Source organism: Arachis ipaensis, chromosome B2, assembly GCF_059453495.1.
Source record: "Arachis ipaensis isolate K30076 ecotype BB chromosome B2, ASM5945349v1, whole genome shotgun sequence".
Taxonomy (NCBI): Eukaryota; Viridiplantae; Streptophyta; class Magnoliopsida; order Fabales; family Fabaceae; genus Arachis; species Arachis ipaensis.
Genome location: NC_142437.1, coordinates 88,542,508 through 88,556,323, shown reverse-complemented (window position 1 = coordinate 88,556,323; position 13,816 = coordinate 88,542,508). Strand labels below are relative to the sequence as shown.

Sequence of the window (13,816 nt, the reverse complement as noted above, 5' to 3'; positions counted from 1 at the left end):
AACAATGGTTTGAGTTAAGGTTTTGGTAAAATTAGAGATTTGGTCTTGTTGGTAAAAAGTAAATTTTTAACCAATTTCAATAGTCCATAATTTGAGCTTCGAATTTTGGATTTTAGTGAATTTTGTTTCAAAATGAAGATAATTTCAAGAGCTTTAAAACAGTTTAAAGTTTGTGAAAATCAAAGTTTTGTAGAGGAAGTTATGAACGTCGGAAGTTAGGTGTATAAAAGTAATTTTTAAAGACTTAACAGCTTTTGAGAAAAAGGGATTGTCGCGTACACAACCTGCACGCGCAACGCGAGCTATGCTCACTGTTTTATAATCTTGTGTACGCGGAATCCAATTTTGAAAGCTCGCGTACGCAAGAGTACGCACGCGACGTAAGCACTCTTCCCTGTTTTGTAATCTCGCGTATGCGAACATAGTTCCGCAACGCAAGCCCCCTGTTTTAGCCAAAAATGAACATTTTGAAGGTTTAACCAATTCTCTAACTTTCCAAACCTCTTTTACACTTGTTTAAGGTCTGTTAGTAAGTCTTTAAGCCTTAAAATGGGGATGAGTCTGTTAAATAAGTTGAGGAGATAACTTGAGAAGCTTTTGCGAAGTGTTATCTGAATTAATGAGGCGTTGGTAATGTTAAATAAGAAGTAAATAATGAAGATAATGACAATAGTAATGAAATGTGGCTGAGTTGAGAGGTGTTTGATGATGAGGTTGGCTATGAAAAAGAAGAACAATGAGAACTGAGTTAATTATGAACTTTGAATGAGATATGATGAGATTGATTAAGATATATGAAACCGAGTAAGATGCAGTGGTATTGTCCACTTGTTCCGGATAAGAAATGAGGAAGAAGAATGATTGAAAGTGATTATGAAGAAAACGATTATGAAAGTGAAGTGTGAATGTATGTTCTGTTTTGTTTTGTTGCATTATTTTCTCTCTATTGTAAAGTGTGTCGGTCACTATATTCTATGAGTGTGACGGGCACTATATCCCAAGAGTTTGACGGGAACTATATCCCAAGAGTGTGGCGGACACTATATCCTGGGAAATGCGGCGGGCACTATATCCCATGAGTGTAGCAGGTACTATATCCCAAGAGTATGAAAGGAACTATATCCCAAGAGTGTGGATGCATGTCAGAGAGACAATCTCTGGGTTAGCTACCGGATATGTCAGATTCTGGCAATATAACCGACACATGAGCTCACGGCCAGTAGGACAGCCATACATCATCTACATTTGTTTCTTTTGCTTGAGTGTGCATTATTTTTGTTTGCCTAACTGCTTTATCTCTGCTTATCTGCTACTTGTTCTACTTGCTATAACTACTATCTATATATGTGCTTTCCTTGTCTGTTTTGTTTGTCTTTGCAACTGAGAGATCCCTCGTTTGGCGGAGGTGTGACGAGGGTAGTTCTATCGGTGATTCAGAGGGTTGGAAGAAGCAAAAGTGAAGTGTTGAGTTAGGATTTGATTCAGAGCTTGAGAACCTTAGATAATTACCAAATTTCTGGTTTTGTTATTCCTTTGAGTTTAAATCTGAGTGGTCGGAATTCTAGGATTGTCTTTGCCTTTTTCAGGGCCTTATATCTTATTTATGTGGGCATCGTTACCATGCTGAGAACCTCCGGTTTTCATTCCATACATATGTTGCTGTTTTCAGATGAAGGATGCGGAGCACTGCACTGAGCATTCTAGAGACTCTTAGAAGCGAAGAACCATCTTGGGACTCGGTGGTTGTATTTGGTTTATTTTTATATATGTAATAGATTCTCCACCTTGTATTTTGTATTTGATCCCTCCTGGAGGTTGACTTGAAGAAACAGGAATTATGTTTATCTTTTGGTTTATTTTTTAGTTATATATATTCTAGCCGGCCTTTACTTCACAGGTCGAGTTTAGAGCTTTTGGTTCTCTATAAAATCCTTCTATCATATAACCTTTCGAGTGTGACACGTTTTCAATCTTATTTTGATCATCCTTTCTTCCAAGGCTCCTAGTTAAACTATTTTTGATATAAATCTATTTACGTATTTTTGTTTTAGAGGTCGTAGTGCCTCATCACCTTTGATTTACATCCCAAGCATAAAGTTCTGTGTGGTAGGGTATTACAGAATATAACCATCCATTGAAGAAGTGTAACCTGGAGGAAGGTCATAAGGAGGCCAACCAGCAGTTACTGGCGGTTGTGCTTGTATCACAGCAATTCGTCGGCGTTGATTTCGGCCACTATTCCCAACTGGAGATTAGTAACTGTTACACTCTCCACTACTGTACTACTTTCAGCACGTGACGATATCTTCGCTGGGATTGGTGCAACTATAGCATCATTATCATTTGCGGATGATTCCACATTAATATTAGAAACTTCTTCTGCTTTTCGAATAATCTTGTAACTTCTAAGTTGCATGCACTATATATAATTACAAAACACTTTTTGAGACAATTTTTAAAACTGTCTTACCAGACGTGCCAATTTGTTTTGCCGATTTTTAACAAATCGGAGTGGTTCAATATCTAAATTCTAGGAGCAAAACCTACTCCTCTTTGTAAGTATCAGTTTTTCGAAAGTGCATCAAAAATTCTTTCATTTGGTTAAACTAACAAAAGAAAATCTGGAAAGAAAGCAAATAAAATTGAAAGTAAAATGACTAGAATTGAAATGAATAATATTGAATTTAAATAAAGTAGTAATCGGCCTCCGATAAGATCGAAGGTCTTTTAAAATCAAATACAAAATGCTGAATCTTAAAAGAAGACTAAAAAAATAAACTTGCTGAAAAGATAAATTTGCATAAAAGATAAAGATTACAAAAAATTGAAAGAAAATTTAAAAGACATGGAAGAAAATTTACAGAAAAAAAAGTTTTTAACAGACTAAAAATTTCGTTGAGAATATAAGTGTGCAATAGTGTTTTCTGGTATGAGATTCCAACCCTTATTTCTTTAAATCTTTACCTATTTATAAGAGTTATCAAATTTAAATATAACTCCCACGTGCATTAATCTTTAAATAATTGTTTCCGTTCCTTATACAGTGTAAGTAACTAGCATCAATTATCTTCACTTATTACTCTTTTTCGATAAGACTTATCGATCAATCTTATATTTCTTTCTCGATAAATCCCTTTTTATAAGTATTACGTTCTTTAAAACAATATCCATCAAACCTCGACTTCGATATCTTAGAATTTATATTTTTTCGACTAACACTAACATTCAAATTTAGAGCATAATAAAAAAGCTTAGAATAACATACTCTAAGCGGGATTCACCTCACACCGATTGAAATGGAAAGAAAGGGTATTAAGAACAGAGTCACATAATATGAGTATATCATATATGGAAAGAAAAATCGAATTAAAATAATTTCGTTATTTTCGTCAAATAAGTCGCTACTATTGATTTAGAGGGAAAAAGTTTGAATAATATGATTTAATTTTATATTAGTGATAGTATATCTTAAATAATAGTATTTAATTATTAATTGAATTTTAAATTATGATTTAATATATCTTTAATAATTTAAAATAATTAATTATTAATTTAATTTATTAATTTTAGAAATGATGATTTTAAAATTTATTTTTACTAACTATAAATATTTACTATTATGTTAAAAAAAAAAGAGACAAAACCGGATGGAACTCACTCATTTGGGCTCAGATTAGGGTGGCCCACCCGATTTGCCCCCTTCAAAAAAAAAAAAAAAGAATCAAAGTAATGCGAATCTGTGGCTGAGGCTTCTGTACTAGTGGCTAAGCTATTTTGTCTCCTAAGATGCCAAAGCAAACCTTGGTTCAATAAAATTTTTACATTAAAAAAAAATATTACATATTCAAGTTTTTTTTGTTAACCAAGTTTAATTAAGATAGTCTAACATAACAAAAAATCAATTATCACTAGCATTATTTCAAATTTTATTATTTAACTTGATTGAACTTAGTTCATAAAAAGATTTGAATGTGTAACATTACTCTTTAAAAAATAACTTATAAAAACTAACTTTTTAAAAATTATAATACCTATATTTAGTAAATTAAATTAAAAATATTTTTTAATAAGCAAAAGAAATAACAATTACATTTAGTAAAATAACTTTAAAATTTAAAAATATTATAGTAGAAATAAACTTATTAGTTTAAAAAACTCAAATTTAAGTACTTTCAAAAACACTCATATCTTTTAAAAACTGCAACTATAAATATAACACAATTTTTTTTATTTATCAAACATAGAAGGAAGAACTTATATGCTCTTTTTTTTTTTTAACCATGGGCAAGAACCGCTTTTGAAAAACACAAACTCTTCCAAAAACTTTTCCGAAATCAAGCCCAAGTTCGATCCTCAGCAATAGCTGGGTCGTGATTGGAGAGTCTTGTAGCAAAGTCTGTGAATGGATGGGAGTATGACCCAAAACAAAGTAACAGGTAACGAGAATCTTGATCCTTTTTAACCATTAACGCCGCCAATGAGCCTTAGCTCATATGGCATATCTCCCCCTCCCCACTTTAAAGGTCTAGAGTTCAAACCCTAAAAATTGCAATTGAGAAAAAATGTGGTAAAAGTGTGAGGAGTGTGTGGGTATATTATATACCTAGGATTGGGAGTTGTCCAATCTATTAGAGTATCTAGAATTGGGAATTGTCTAATCACTGACCAAAAAAAAAAAAAAAAAAAACCATTAGCGCCAAGTCTCCACCATCGGTTACAATTCAAGTCGATCCATGGGTTTCTAGGTTAACTTTAGGCTAAATACAAATGACAAACGTGCTTACTGCTTACCTAAAGTGATTTTATTGGAGAAGGAAAAAAATCAAGGAATGCTAGACCATAAAATGAGAAATGGAAGACAACATTGCATGTGTAGATACATGGGTTTGATGCCATTGATCATTCCGCATTGCAGAATGTAAATAACTATTAATTAAAACGGTCCCACTACGTTACCAACAGCATATCTGCCAACTCTTATTTATAATTGTATTTCATGGAAGTATCTTCGTAGATGTGTCTAATAAAAATATCTTTTTTATGGCTGTATTAATAGAAGTGTCTTTATAGATATATTTTTTGGATGTGTCTCTTTATATATGTATTTAAAATATAATAATTAATTATTATTGATAATAAATTGACAGATAATATGTTGGTACCCTATACTTTTCCTAATTAAAATTCTTTCGATAAAAATATTATTATTGACAAATAATCCAGTTTTTAAAACTTGCTCACGTACACGTACGATACGAACCATACTTGCAAACGCAAAAGCTAACTTCAATTTGAAATTCTTAACAAAATAAATGTTTCACGTATTTATCCAAAATAAAGACAGTTTTTTATCTTTTTAAAGCATCACCATTTTATGATGATCATAAATGATTTCTTTACCGCATATAAAAATCCTATAAAATAAATGATTGATCTGTCAAATTTTCAAGCACCATAGGAATTCATAATCAGTCTAGCAAACATTTGAAAACATTCGTAAGTGATCAACTGATTTCTCCTCAATCTTAAGTTGTAACTAAAGATTAATAATTTGAAAGGCAAAAAGATCACGTCGTCAAATACTGAAACATCTCATTCTAGGAATCTAAAAAATAAAATATCCATTACAAAATTCCAACACAACCTTGAAATCAAAACCAAGATGTTTGAGAACTCATTTCTTCTTTCCAGCCTTGGCAGCATCAGAAGCCTTGGTCTGAAAATAAAAATAGGTTACTATTTTTACTAAGCAAGAGCAATACGAGATGAACAATCATCAATAAAAAAACAATTTGCTTTTGGCAACTATTTACCTTCTTTACTCCACGGATCTTCTTTGCCCTGTTCTTTCTCTCCTTCATTTGCTTCCTTGACTTTTCAACCTTAGTATCAAGTCCATTCTGCGAATGACAGAGGATTTTAGCGAAGGATTATGCAAAACACAGCAACATGGCACAGATATTAAAGAAGAAAAGTTCTAATTCCTCAAGACCAAAAAGAACAAATGGATGCATGACAAGACATGAGAATGGTCAGATTAAGCTACAGGGTAAGGGTCTTGTACAAAATATCTCAAGAAATTCTAGCATAGTAAAGGGGTAATTAATCAAGCAAAACAAATTATTGTATTGTTTAAGAGGAAGCAACTGTTAGAAGCCAAACAGCAACTAAAAAGAGCTAATGATTTCATCTGAAAACTAATGAATTCTAATATGCACAAGCTTTCAAATTAATCTTTTGGAACATCTCTATTGTTAATGCTCATTAATCATAACAGTATACAATTTCATGTTACATTATGGATCAACAATAAAGAACAACATATTTTCACCCCATGCAACTCCAATCTAAAAATAAAAAACAGTGCTGACAGCATCAGAGTACTATATTATTATACATAGAGGTCATCCAATAACAATTAATATTAGTAAGCACTAACTTACCAGTCTTACAATTTACAAAAACATACATCCTAGTTGCATGAAAGTGTTTCTCATTCCATAGCAATTACACTCATGAACAAAAACCACATTAGAAAAACAAAAAACCGAGTTATCTTACCCTAATTAGTCTGTACTTAGGCTCATACTTCTTAGCATTCTCAACAGTGTCATAAATCAAACCAAAACCAGTGGATTTGCCACCTCCGAAATGGGTGCGGAACTTGAACACAAACACGGTGTTGGGGTCCTTAACATCATAGATTCTAGCAAGCTTCTCCTTAAGCTCAGCCTTCATATTCCAAACACAACAAAAATTAGAAACCCTAAACACCATTATTGTCCAACCAATAACTACCTGACAAAAATCAATTAAATCTAAAGTTTTCGGCTAACAAACAGAATGTACCTTAGAAACATTTGCCCTCCCTGGATGAAGAACATCAATGACCTACAACCACACAATTAAAGAGAAAACGAGGCTCAGCTAAATCGTATGTAGCGCTCAATTCATCTATCATTATCAGATCCCAATTATTCCAAAATCTAGATACTTAAAGTCTATGATAAAGCCATAAAAACAGTGTGAAAGTGAGAATGGTGAACGAACTCACGAATTGCTTTCTGGAGAGGAGCCTGTTAGTCATAAACTTCCTTGTTCTGATGGTAACCGCTTTGTCAGCCATGTTTGTTGAAGCTTGAGGACCCTAATCGTGCTGGAAGAGTGTAGTGTTGAAACCCTAACAAAACTACATCCATATTTATAAGGGGCAAACCCTAACTTGCAATTTTTTTTTTACTTAAACCCAGGTGTATACGGATCGGATTGGATCAGATGTATCCGCAAAACAGAAACTTTATTTAAATGCATATTGCTACATAAAAAATTCAATAAAACTCTTTTATTCACACTTTTAAACCTATTTATTCCTAAAATATTTTTAAACAAACTTTTCTTAAATAACAAAAATAAACAATAATAGGAGGATCTCACCACAACTAAACAGGACCAAAGAACAAGTGAACAAGTATAATTCATGATATCTAATTCTTTTAGACATATAAACAATAACAGCAGCATCACACACAACAACTTAACAAGTAAGATGACAGAAAACTAAATTATAAAATCCGACTATGTTCTAGATTTCATCTTGTGAGTTTTATGTACTCTTCTGGTGGTACTAGCACCGACCTAGAAACAGCCAAAAACTAGTTTATATCCGCAACCAATTCCCAATTATTCACAATTCACAGTTCAATTAGTTTAGAATCTGCCAAAAACATCTATTCACAATTCACAGTTCAAATGACCTTCACAAAACTCAAATGATCTTCATAAAAAAATACCTGAAGTCCTGAACAATGAAGCTGATTCGCTGGAAGGAGGACGGTGAACCGACGAGAACGGAGGACGGCGATGCGGCAGTAAGGCAAGGCGGCGAGGACGTCAAGGCAGCGAGAACAGAGGACCACGGACTGAGAGGACGACAACGTGGCAGGAACTGAGTACCACTGACGGTGATAACGTCTAAACCAGGAAGAGGGAGGGATGAACGCAAGGAAAAGCGGCGAGAGGAAGCACGCGACGAAGAGGTACTAACGCGAGGAAGAGCGGGCGGTCTCCGGCAAGCAGTCTCCGGTGGTGGTCAAGGAAGAAGGAGTGGCCGAGTGGTGTCTCTGATCTCTGTGTATGGGTGTGGGTGTGGGTGTGGGTGAGGGTGAAGGGTAGACTGCAGCGGCGAAAAGAGGGCAAAATGTAAAATTAGGGTTATATATATTTACTTTTGATATCGTGTGAGTGTGAAGTAGTAAAATAATTTTCCATATAAATACATATTTATAAAAATAATTATTTTTAAGTTTTAATATTAACAAAATAAATAATTATCTAAAAAATAGATGTAAGATTTAAAATTTTTGAAAAATTTTATTATGAATCGATTTTAAATTTTTTATTTATTAAAGATTTATAAAAAAATTATTTTTTTAGAAATAATTAAATCAAATTTTGATAATTAAAATAAAAATTTTATATGTTATAGTTTAAATAATTAAGATTTTAAAAATTTTAATTTTTATAAATAAAAAATATTTATTATATTATTTTATATTTTAAATTAAAATATTTGATTAAAAAACAATCAACAAATTAATAATTAAATAATATTTTTAAAATAATTTTGAGAGATTAAATTAGATTTTAAAATTAATATAATATAACTAAATTTGATTTAGATTTTATTAAATTCTAATTAACCCAAAATCTCCAAATCTAACCCTAACCCTAACTAAAAAAAACCTAAATTTCATCTAACTCTAACCCTAACAACCAAAATCCATTTTCCCTTTCACCTAAAAAAATCCTAGCCGCCAAACCTCCTTGTACCCAAACATAGCAGCATCAGAAATTCAAAAAAAAAAAAAAAAAAAAGAAAGAAAACGTAGAGGGAGAGAAGGAGAAACGGAAGGCAGAGAAGAGAAGAGAAGAGAGGGAAGACGGCGCTGACAGGAATCACTGCCGCTGCACCGTCTTGTCACCGTTGAAGGAGAGGGAGAGGCGCAAACCAGAGTCACAGGAGGGAGAAGACGCTGCGTCTGGGAGTCGTCGTCATGTCTGTCGTCATCTTCGCGGGGTCCATGTCGTCGTCGCCGTCCTCATCGCGAAACCAGTGTCGCTGCCATCCATGGAGCCACGAGCCGCGTGGTGCGAAATTTCTAACCACAAACTAACCGGCAAGTGCACCGCGTCGTACCAAGTAATACCTTAGGTGAATGAGGGTCGATCCCACGAGGATTGAAGGACTAAGCAACAATGGTTAAGTGATTCACTTAGTTAGGCAAGTAGAAAATAGTGTTTGAGAGTTCAAAGAGCATTAAACAGTAAATTCAGAGTTTAAAGACAGGCATGTGAATAAGTTGGGAATAAAATATGGAGAAACAGTTAAGGTTTCAGAGTTATCTATTTTTCCGGATTAACTTTTCTTATTAACTATTTTAATCATGTAAGATTTGACTCATGGCAAACTATATGTGACTAGACCCTAATTCCTTAGACCTTTCTAGTCTCCTCTAATTCTCATTAACTGCCAATTCCTTGATCAATTAATTCCAATTAGAGGGTGATGTTTAATTCTAGTTATTATGCCACAAAAATCCTAATTATCCAAATATAAGAGGATTATATGTCACGTATCCCGTTAAGTCCAGATAATTAGAATTTAGGAGAAATTGTTTTCAAGCTATTGTTCAAGTAAAGAGCTTTTTCAAGTTATACAAGAACTCAATTAGAAAGAGGGTCATACTTCCGTTCCACCCAATTTCATAAGATAAAGAACAAAAACAATTCTTGAATTATAAATCAGTGCATGAATTAAAATAGAAAAGCAATAGAATCAATCCATACAAATAGACAGAGCTCCTAACCTTAACAATGGAGGTTTAGTTGCTCATGATTCAGAGAAGAAAATTAGGATTGTAAATTGGGCTGAGGTGGAATGAAAAGTTAACTAATGTTGGGATCCCCATAAGGGAAGTTTCTTTTCTCTTTTATATCTAATCCTAATTAATTAAAAATCTAATTTCTAAAACTAAAATAATATCTTTTTCTATTTTCAAGATAAAAATAAAGTTTAAATAAGAATTAATTAAATAATCAGCAAGTCTTCAATTGATGAATGGGGACCACTTGCTTCGTAGGATCCACGCCTAACCTGAAAAATAACGGGAAGTGTTCCTTCATTCTACAGCCTCTAATCTGTGTTTTCTGGGCCGAAAACTGGGTCAAAAACAGCACAGAAATCGCCCCCAGCATTTTCTGCGTTTTCTGTACGTGGTGCATGTCACGCGTACGCGTCAATCACGCGTACGCGTCGATGGTTTTCTTCTCGTGTCATGCGTACGCGTCAGGTACGCGCACGCGTCGCTGTGCAACTTCACTTTTCACGCGTATGTGTCAGGTACGCACACGCGTCGCCATGGAAAGCTCTAAATCACACGCACGCGTCAGGTACGCGCACGCGTCGATCCTCGCTGTCATCTCCTTTAATTCTTGTGCTGCAGAAATTCCATCAAATCCAACCGAATGCTACCTAAAATAAACAGAATTGCACAAGACTCAAAGTAGCATCCATAGTAGCATCCATAGTAGTTAAAAGATAATTAATTCTTGATTAAACTCATCAAATTAAATGCAAATTCACTAGAAAAAGATAGAAAAGATGCTCACTCATCACAACATCAAACTTGAATTGTTACTTGAATTGTGACTTTAAATGTTTTGTCTCAAACTTCACTTGACACAGAAACACCACAAGCACTTAACTGGGGAACTCTCTTTAAGTTCTAATTTTCCTTTCAGTTACTTCCAAACAGTGGTGCTTAAAGCCTTTGGTATACTCTGTTTAATTGCAATTGATCGACTCTGAATGTTTTGTCTCAATGATTAGTTGACACAAGAACACCACAAGCATGTGACTAGGTGGTGCACGAAATCGTGATCGTTCATTCCATGGTAACGGCGCTACAAACTTAATACGCACGTTCATAATTTTATTTCTTTTTCACAATTTCGATACAACTAACCAGCAAGTACACTGGGTCGTCCAAGTAATAAACCTTACGTGAGTAAGGGTCGATCCCACGGAGATTGTCGGCTTGAAGCAAGCTATGGTCACCTTGTAAATCTCAGTCAGGCGGATTCAGATAATTATGGAGATTTGCTAGTTAAAACATAATTGAAATATAAACTAGGATAGAGATACTTATGTAATTCATTGGTGAGAATTTCAGATAAGCGTATAGAGATGCCTTTCGTTCCTCTGAACCTCTGCTTTCTTGCTGTCTTCATCCAATCATTCCTACTCCTTTCCATGGCAAGCTTTATGTAGGGCATCACCGTTGTCAATGGCTACATCCCATCCTCTCTGTGAAAATGGTCCAATGCTGATGAGCGGATAATTTATACGCTTTTTGGCATTGTTTTTAGTATGTTTTTAGCAAGTTTTAGTTAGTTTTTATTATATTTTTATTAGTTTTTATTTAAAATTCACTTTTCTGGACTTTACTATGAGTTTGTGTGTTTTTCTGTGATTTTAGGTATTTTCTGGCTGAAATTGAGGGACCTGAGCAAAAATCTGATTCAGAGGCTGAAAAGGACTGCAGATGCTGTTGGATTCTGACCTCCCTGCACTCGAAGTGGATTTTTTGGAGCTAAAGAAGCCCGCTCTCAATTGCGTTGGAAAGTAGACATCCTGGGCATTCCAGCAATATATAATAATTCGTACTTTGTTCGGGATTTGATGGCCCAAACAGGCGTTCTAAGTCAGCTCAAGAATTCTGGCGTTTAACTCCAAAACTGGCACAAAAGCTGGAGTTAAACACCCAAACTGGCACGAAAGCTGGCGTTTAACTCCAAGAAAAGTCTCTACACATGAAAGCTTCAATGCTCAGCTCAAGCACACACCAAGTGGGCCCGGAAGAAGATTTCTGCATTAATTACTAATTTCTGTAATTCTATGCTACTAGTTCTCTATAAATAGGACCTTTTGCTATTGTATTTGACACACTTGATATACTTTTGATCTTTGAGAGTCTTATGCACGTTTGGAGGCTGGCCTCACGGCCATGCCTAGACCTTGTTCTTATATATTTTCAACGGTGGAGTTTCTACACACCATAGATTAAGGTGTGGAGCTCTGCTGTACCTCGAGTATCAATGTAATTACTATTGTTCTTCTATTCAATTCAGCTTGTTCTTGTTCTAAGATATCACTTGTTCTTCAACTTGATGAAAGTGATGATCCGTGACACTCATCATCATTCTCACCTATGAACGTGTGCCTGACAACCACCTCCATTCTATCTTCGATTGAGTGTTTATCTCTTGGATTCCTTAATCAGAATCTTCGTGGTATAAGCTAGAATTGATGGCGGCATTCTTGAGAATCCAGAAAGTCTAAACCTTGTCTGTGGTATTCTGAGTAGGATTCAAGGATTGAATTACTGTGATGAGCTTCAAACTCGTGATTGTGGGGCGTTAGTGACAGACGCAAAAGAATCACTGGATTCTATTCCGACATGATCGAGAACCGACAGATGAATAGCCGTACTGTGACAGAGTGCGTTGAACATTTTCACTGAGAGGACAGGATTGTAGCCACTGACAACGGTGATGCCCAACATACAGCTTGCCATGGAAAGGAGTAAGAAGGATTGGATGAAGACAGTAGGAAAGCAGAGAGACGGAAGGGACAAAGCATCTTCATACGCTTATCTGAAACTCTCACCAATGAATTACATAAGTATCTCTATCTTTATTTTATGTTTTATTTATCTTTTAATCATTCATCATCCATAACCATTTGAATCCGCCTGACTGAGATTTACAAGATGACCATAGCTTGCTTCATACCAACAATCTCTGTGGGATCGACCCTTACTCACGTAAGGTTTATTACTTGGATGACCTAGTGCACTTGCTGGTTAGTTGTGCGAAGTTGTGATAAAGAGTTGAGATTACAATTGAGCGTACCATGTCAATGGCGCCATTGATGATCACAATTTCGTGCACCAAGTTTTTGGCGCCGTTGCCGGGGATTGTTCGAGTTTGGACAACTGACGGTTCATCTTGTTGCTTAGATTAGGTACTTTTCCTTTTTATTTTTCGAAAAAATTTTTTCAAAAATACAAAAAGATTTTCTATTTTGTTCTTCAGAGTTTTTAAGAATGAATTCTAGAGTTTCATGATGATTTGTTGAAGTCTGGCTGGATGAGAAGCCATGTCTAATCTTTTGGACCGAGGTTTCAACTTATTATCACAAGAGCTTGTTGATTTCTATCAATTTTGCTGTTGAAAGTAATGATCTGCTAAAGCTTGGCTGGCCATTGGCCATGTCTAGTATTTTGGACCGGAGCTTTCATTGAAAGCTTGGCTGGCTAGTAAGCCATGTCTAATTCCTGGACCGGAGTCTTAGACTAGCATTGCAATGATTCCTGGAATTCTTATTAAAAGTTTTGATTCTCTTTATTTTCTTCTCTATATAATTCTCGAAAATCACAAAAAAAAATTTGTAAAACCATAAAAACCAAAAATATTTTATGTTTCTTGTTTGAGTCTAGTATTAATTTTTAAGTTTGGTGTCAATTGCATGTTTTTATTCTTCTTGCATTTTTTGAATACATGCAATATGTTCTTCATTGATCTTCAAGTGTTCTTGATGATTTCATTGCTCTGATCTCTAAATTCTCTTGTTTTGTGTGTTTTGTTGTTTCTCATATGCATTCTCAATTTGTTAGTGTCTCTTATATGAAATTTTTTAAGTTTGGTGTCCTGCATGCATTGTTTATTTGATCTTAGTTGCATTTTATTGATTCCC

At 34.6% G+C, this 13,816-nt stretch overlaps 1 protein-coding gene across 3 annotated transcripts; it reads right to left on the bottom strand.

Moving 5' to 3' along the window:
- Window positions 1-5,483: 5,483 nt before the first annotated feature.
- On the bottom strand, window positions 5,484-8,237 carry LOC107625436 (small ribosomal subunit protein eS24z). 3 transcript variants are annotated; one of them, XM_016328069.3, is made up of 6 exons: window positions 7,791-8,237; window positions 7,055-7,189; window positions 6,850-6,891; window positions 6,562-6,732; window positions 5,814-5,900; window positions 5,484-5,716 (listed from the first exon to the last, which is right to left on the bottom strand). In XM_016328069.3, exons 2-6 carry the CDS (start codon window positions 7,124-7,126, stop codon window positions 5,675-5,677), a joined length of 414 nt encoding a protein of 137 aa, XP_016183555.1. In that variant the 5' UTR covers window positions 7,127-7,189; window positions 7,791-8,237; the 3' UTR covers window positions 5,484-5,674. The 3 variants fall into 3 exon arrangements, with proteins under 3 accessions (XP_016183555.1, XP_088359573.1, XP_088359574.1); XM_088503447.1 differs by having other exon boundaries at window positions 7,055-7,180; window positions 7,791-8,194; XM_088503448.1 differs by having other exon boundaries at window positions 7,055-7,156; window positions 7,791-8,194.
- Between the last annotated feature and the right edge of the window lie 5,579 nt (window positions 8,238-13,816).

Excerpts from the sequence above, each read along its gene's own strand:
- LOC107625436 (XM_016328069.3), bottom strand. The coding sequence starts at position 7,126 with ATGGCTGACAAAGCGGTTACCATCAGAACAAGGAAGTTTATGACTAAC. Across the intron at positions 5,901-6,561 it reads CTAAGTACAGACTAATTAGG|AATGGACTTGATACTAAGGT; the intron begins GTAAGATAACTC and ends TGTCATTCGCAG. Across the intron at positions 5,717-5,813 it reads AGATCCGTGGAGTAAAGAAG|ACCAAGGCTTCTGATGCTGC; the intron begins GTAAATAGTTGC and ends TTTTATTTTCAG.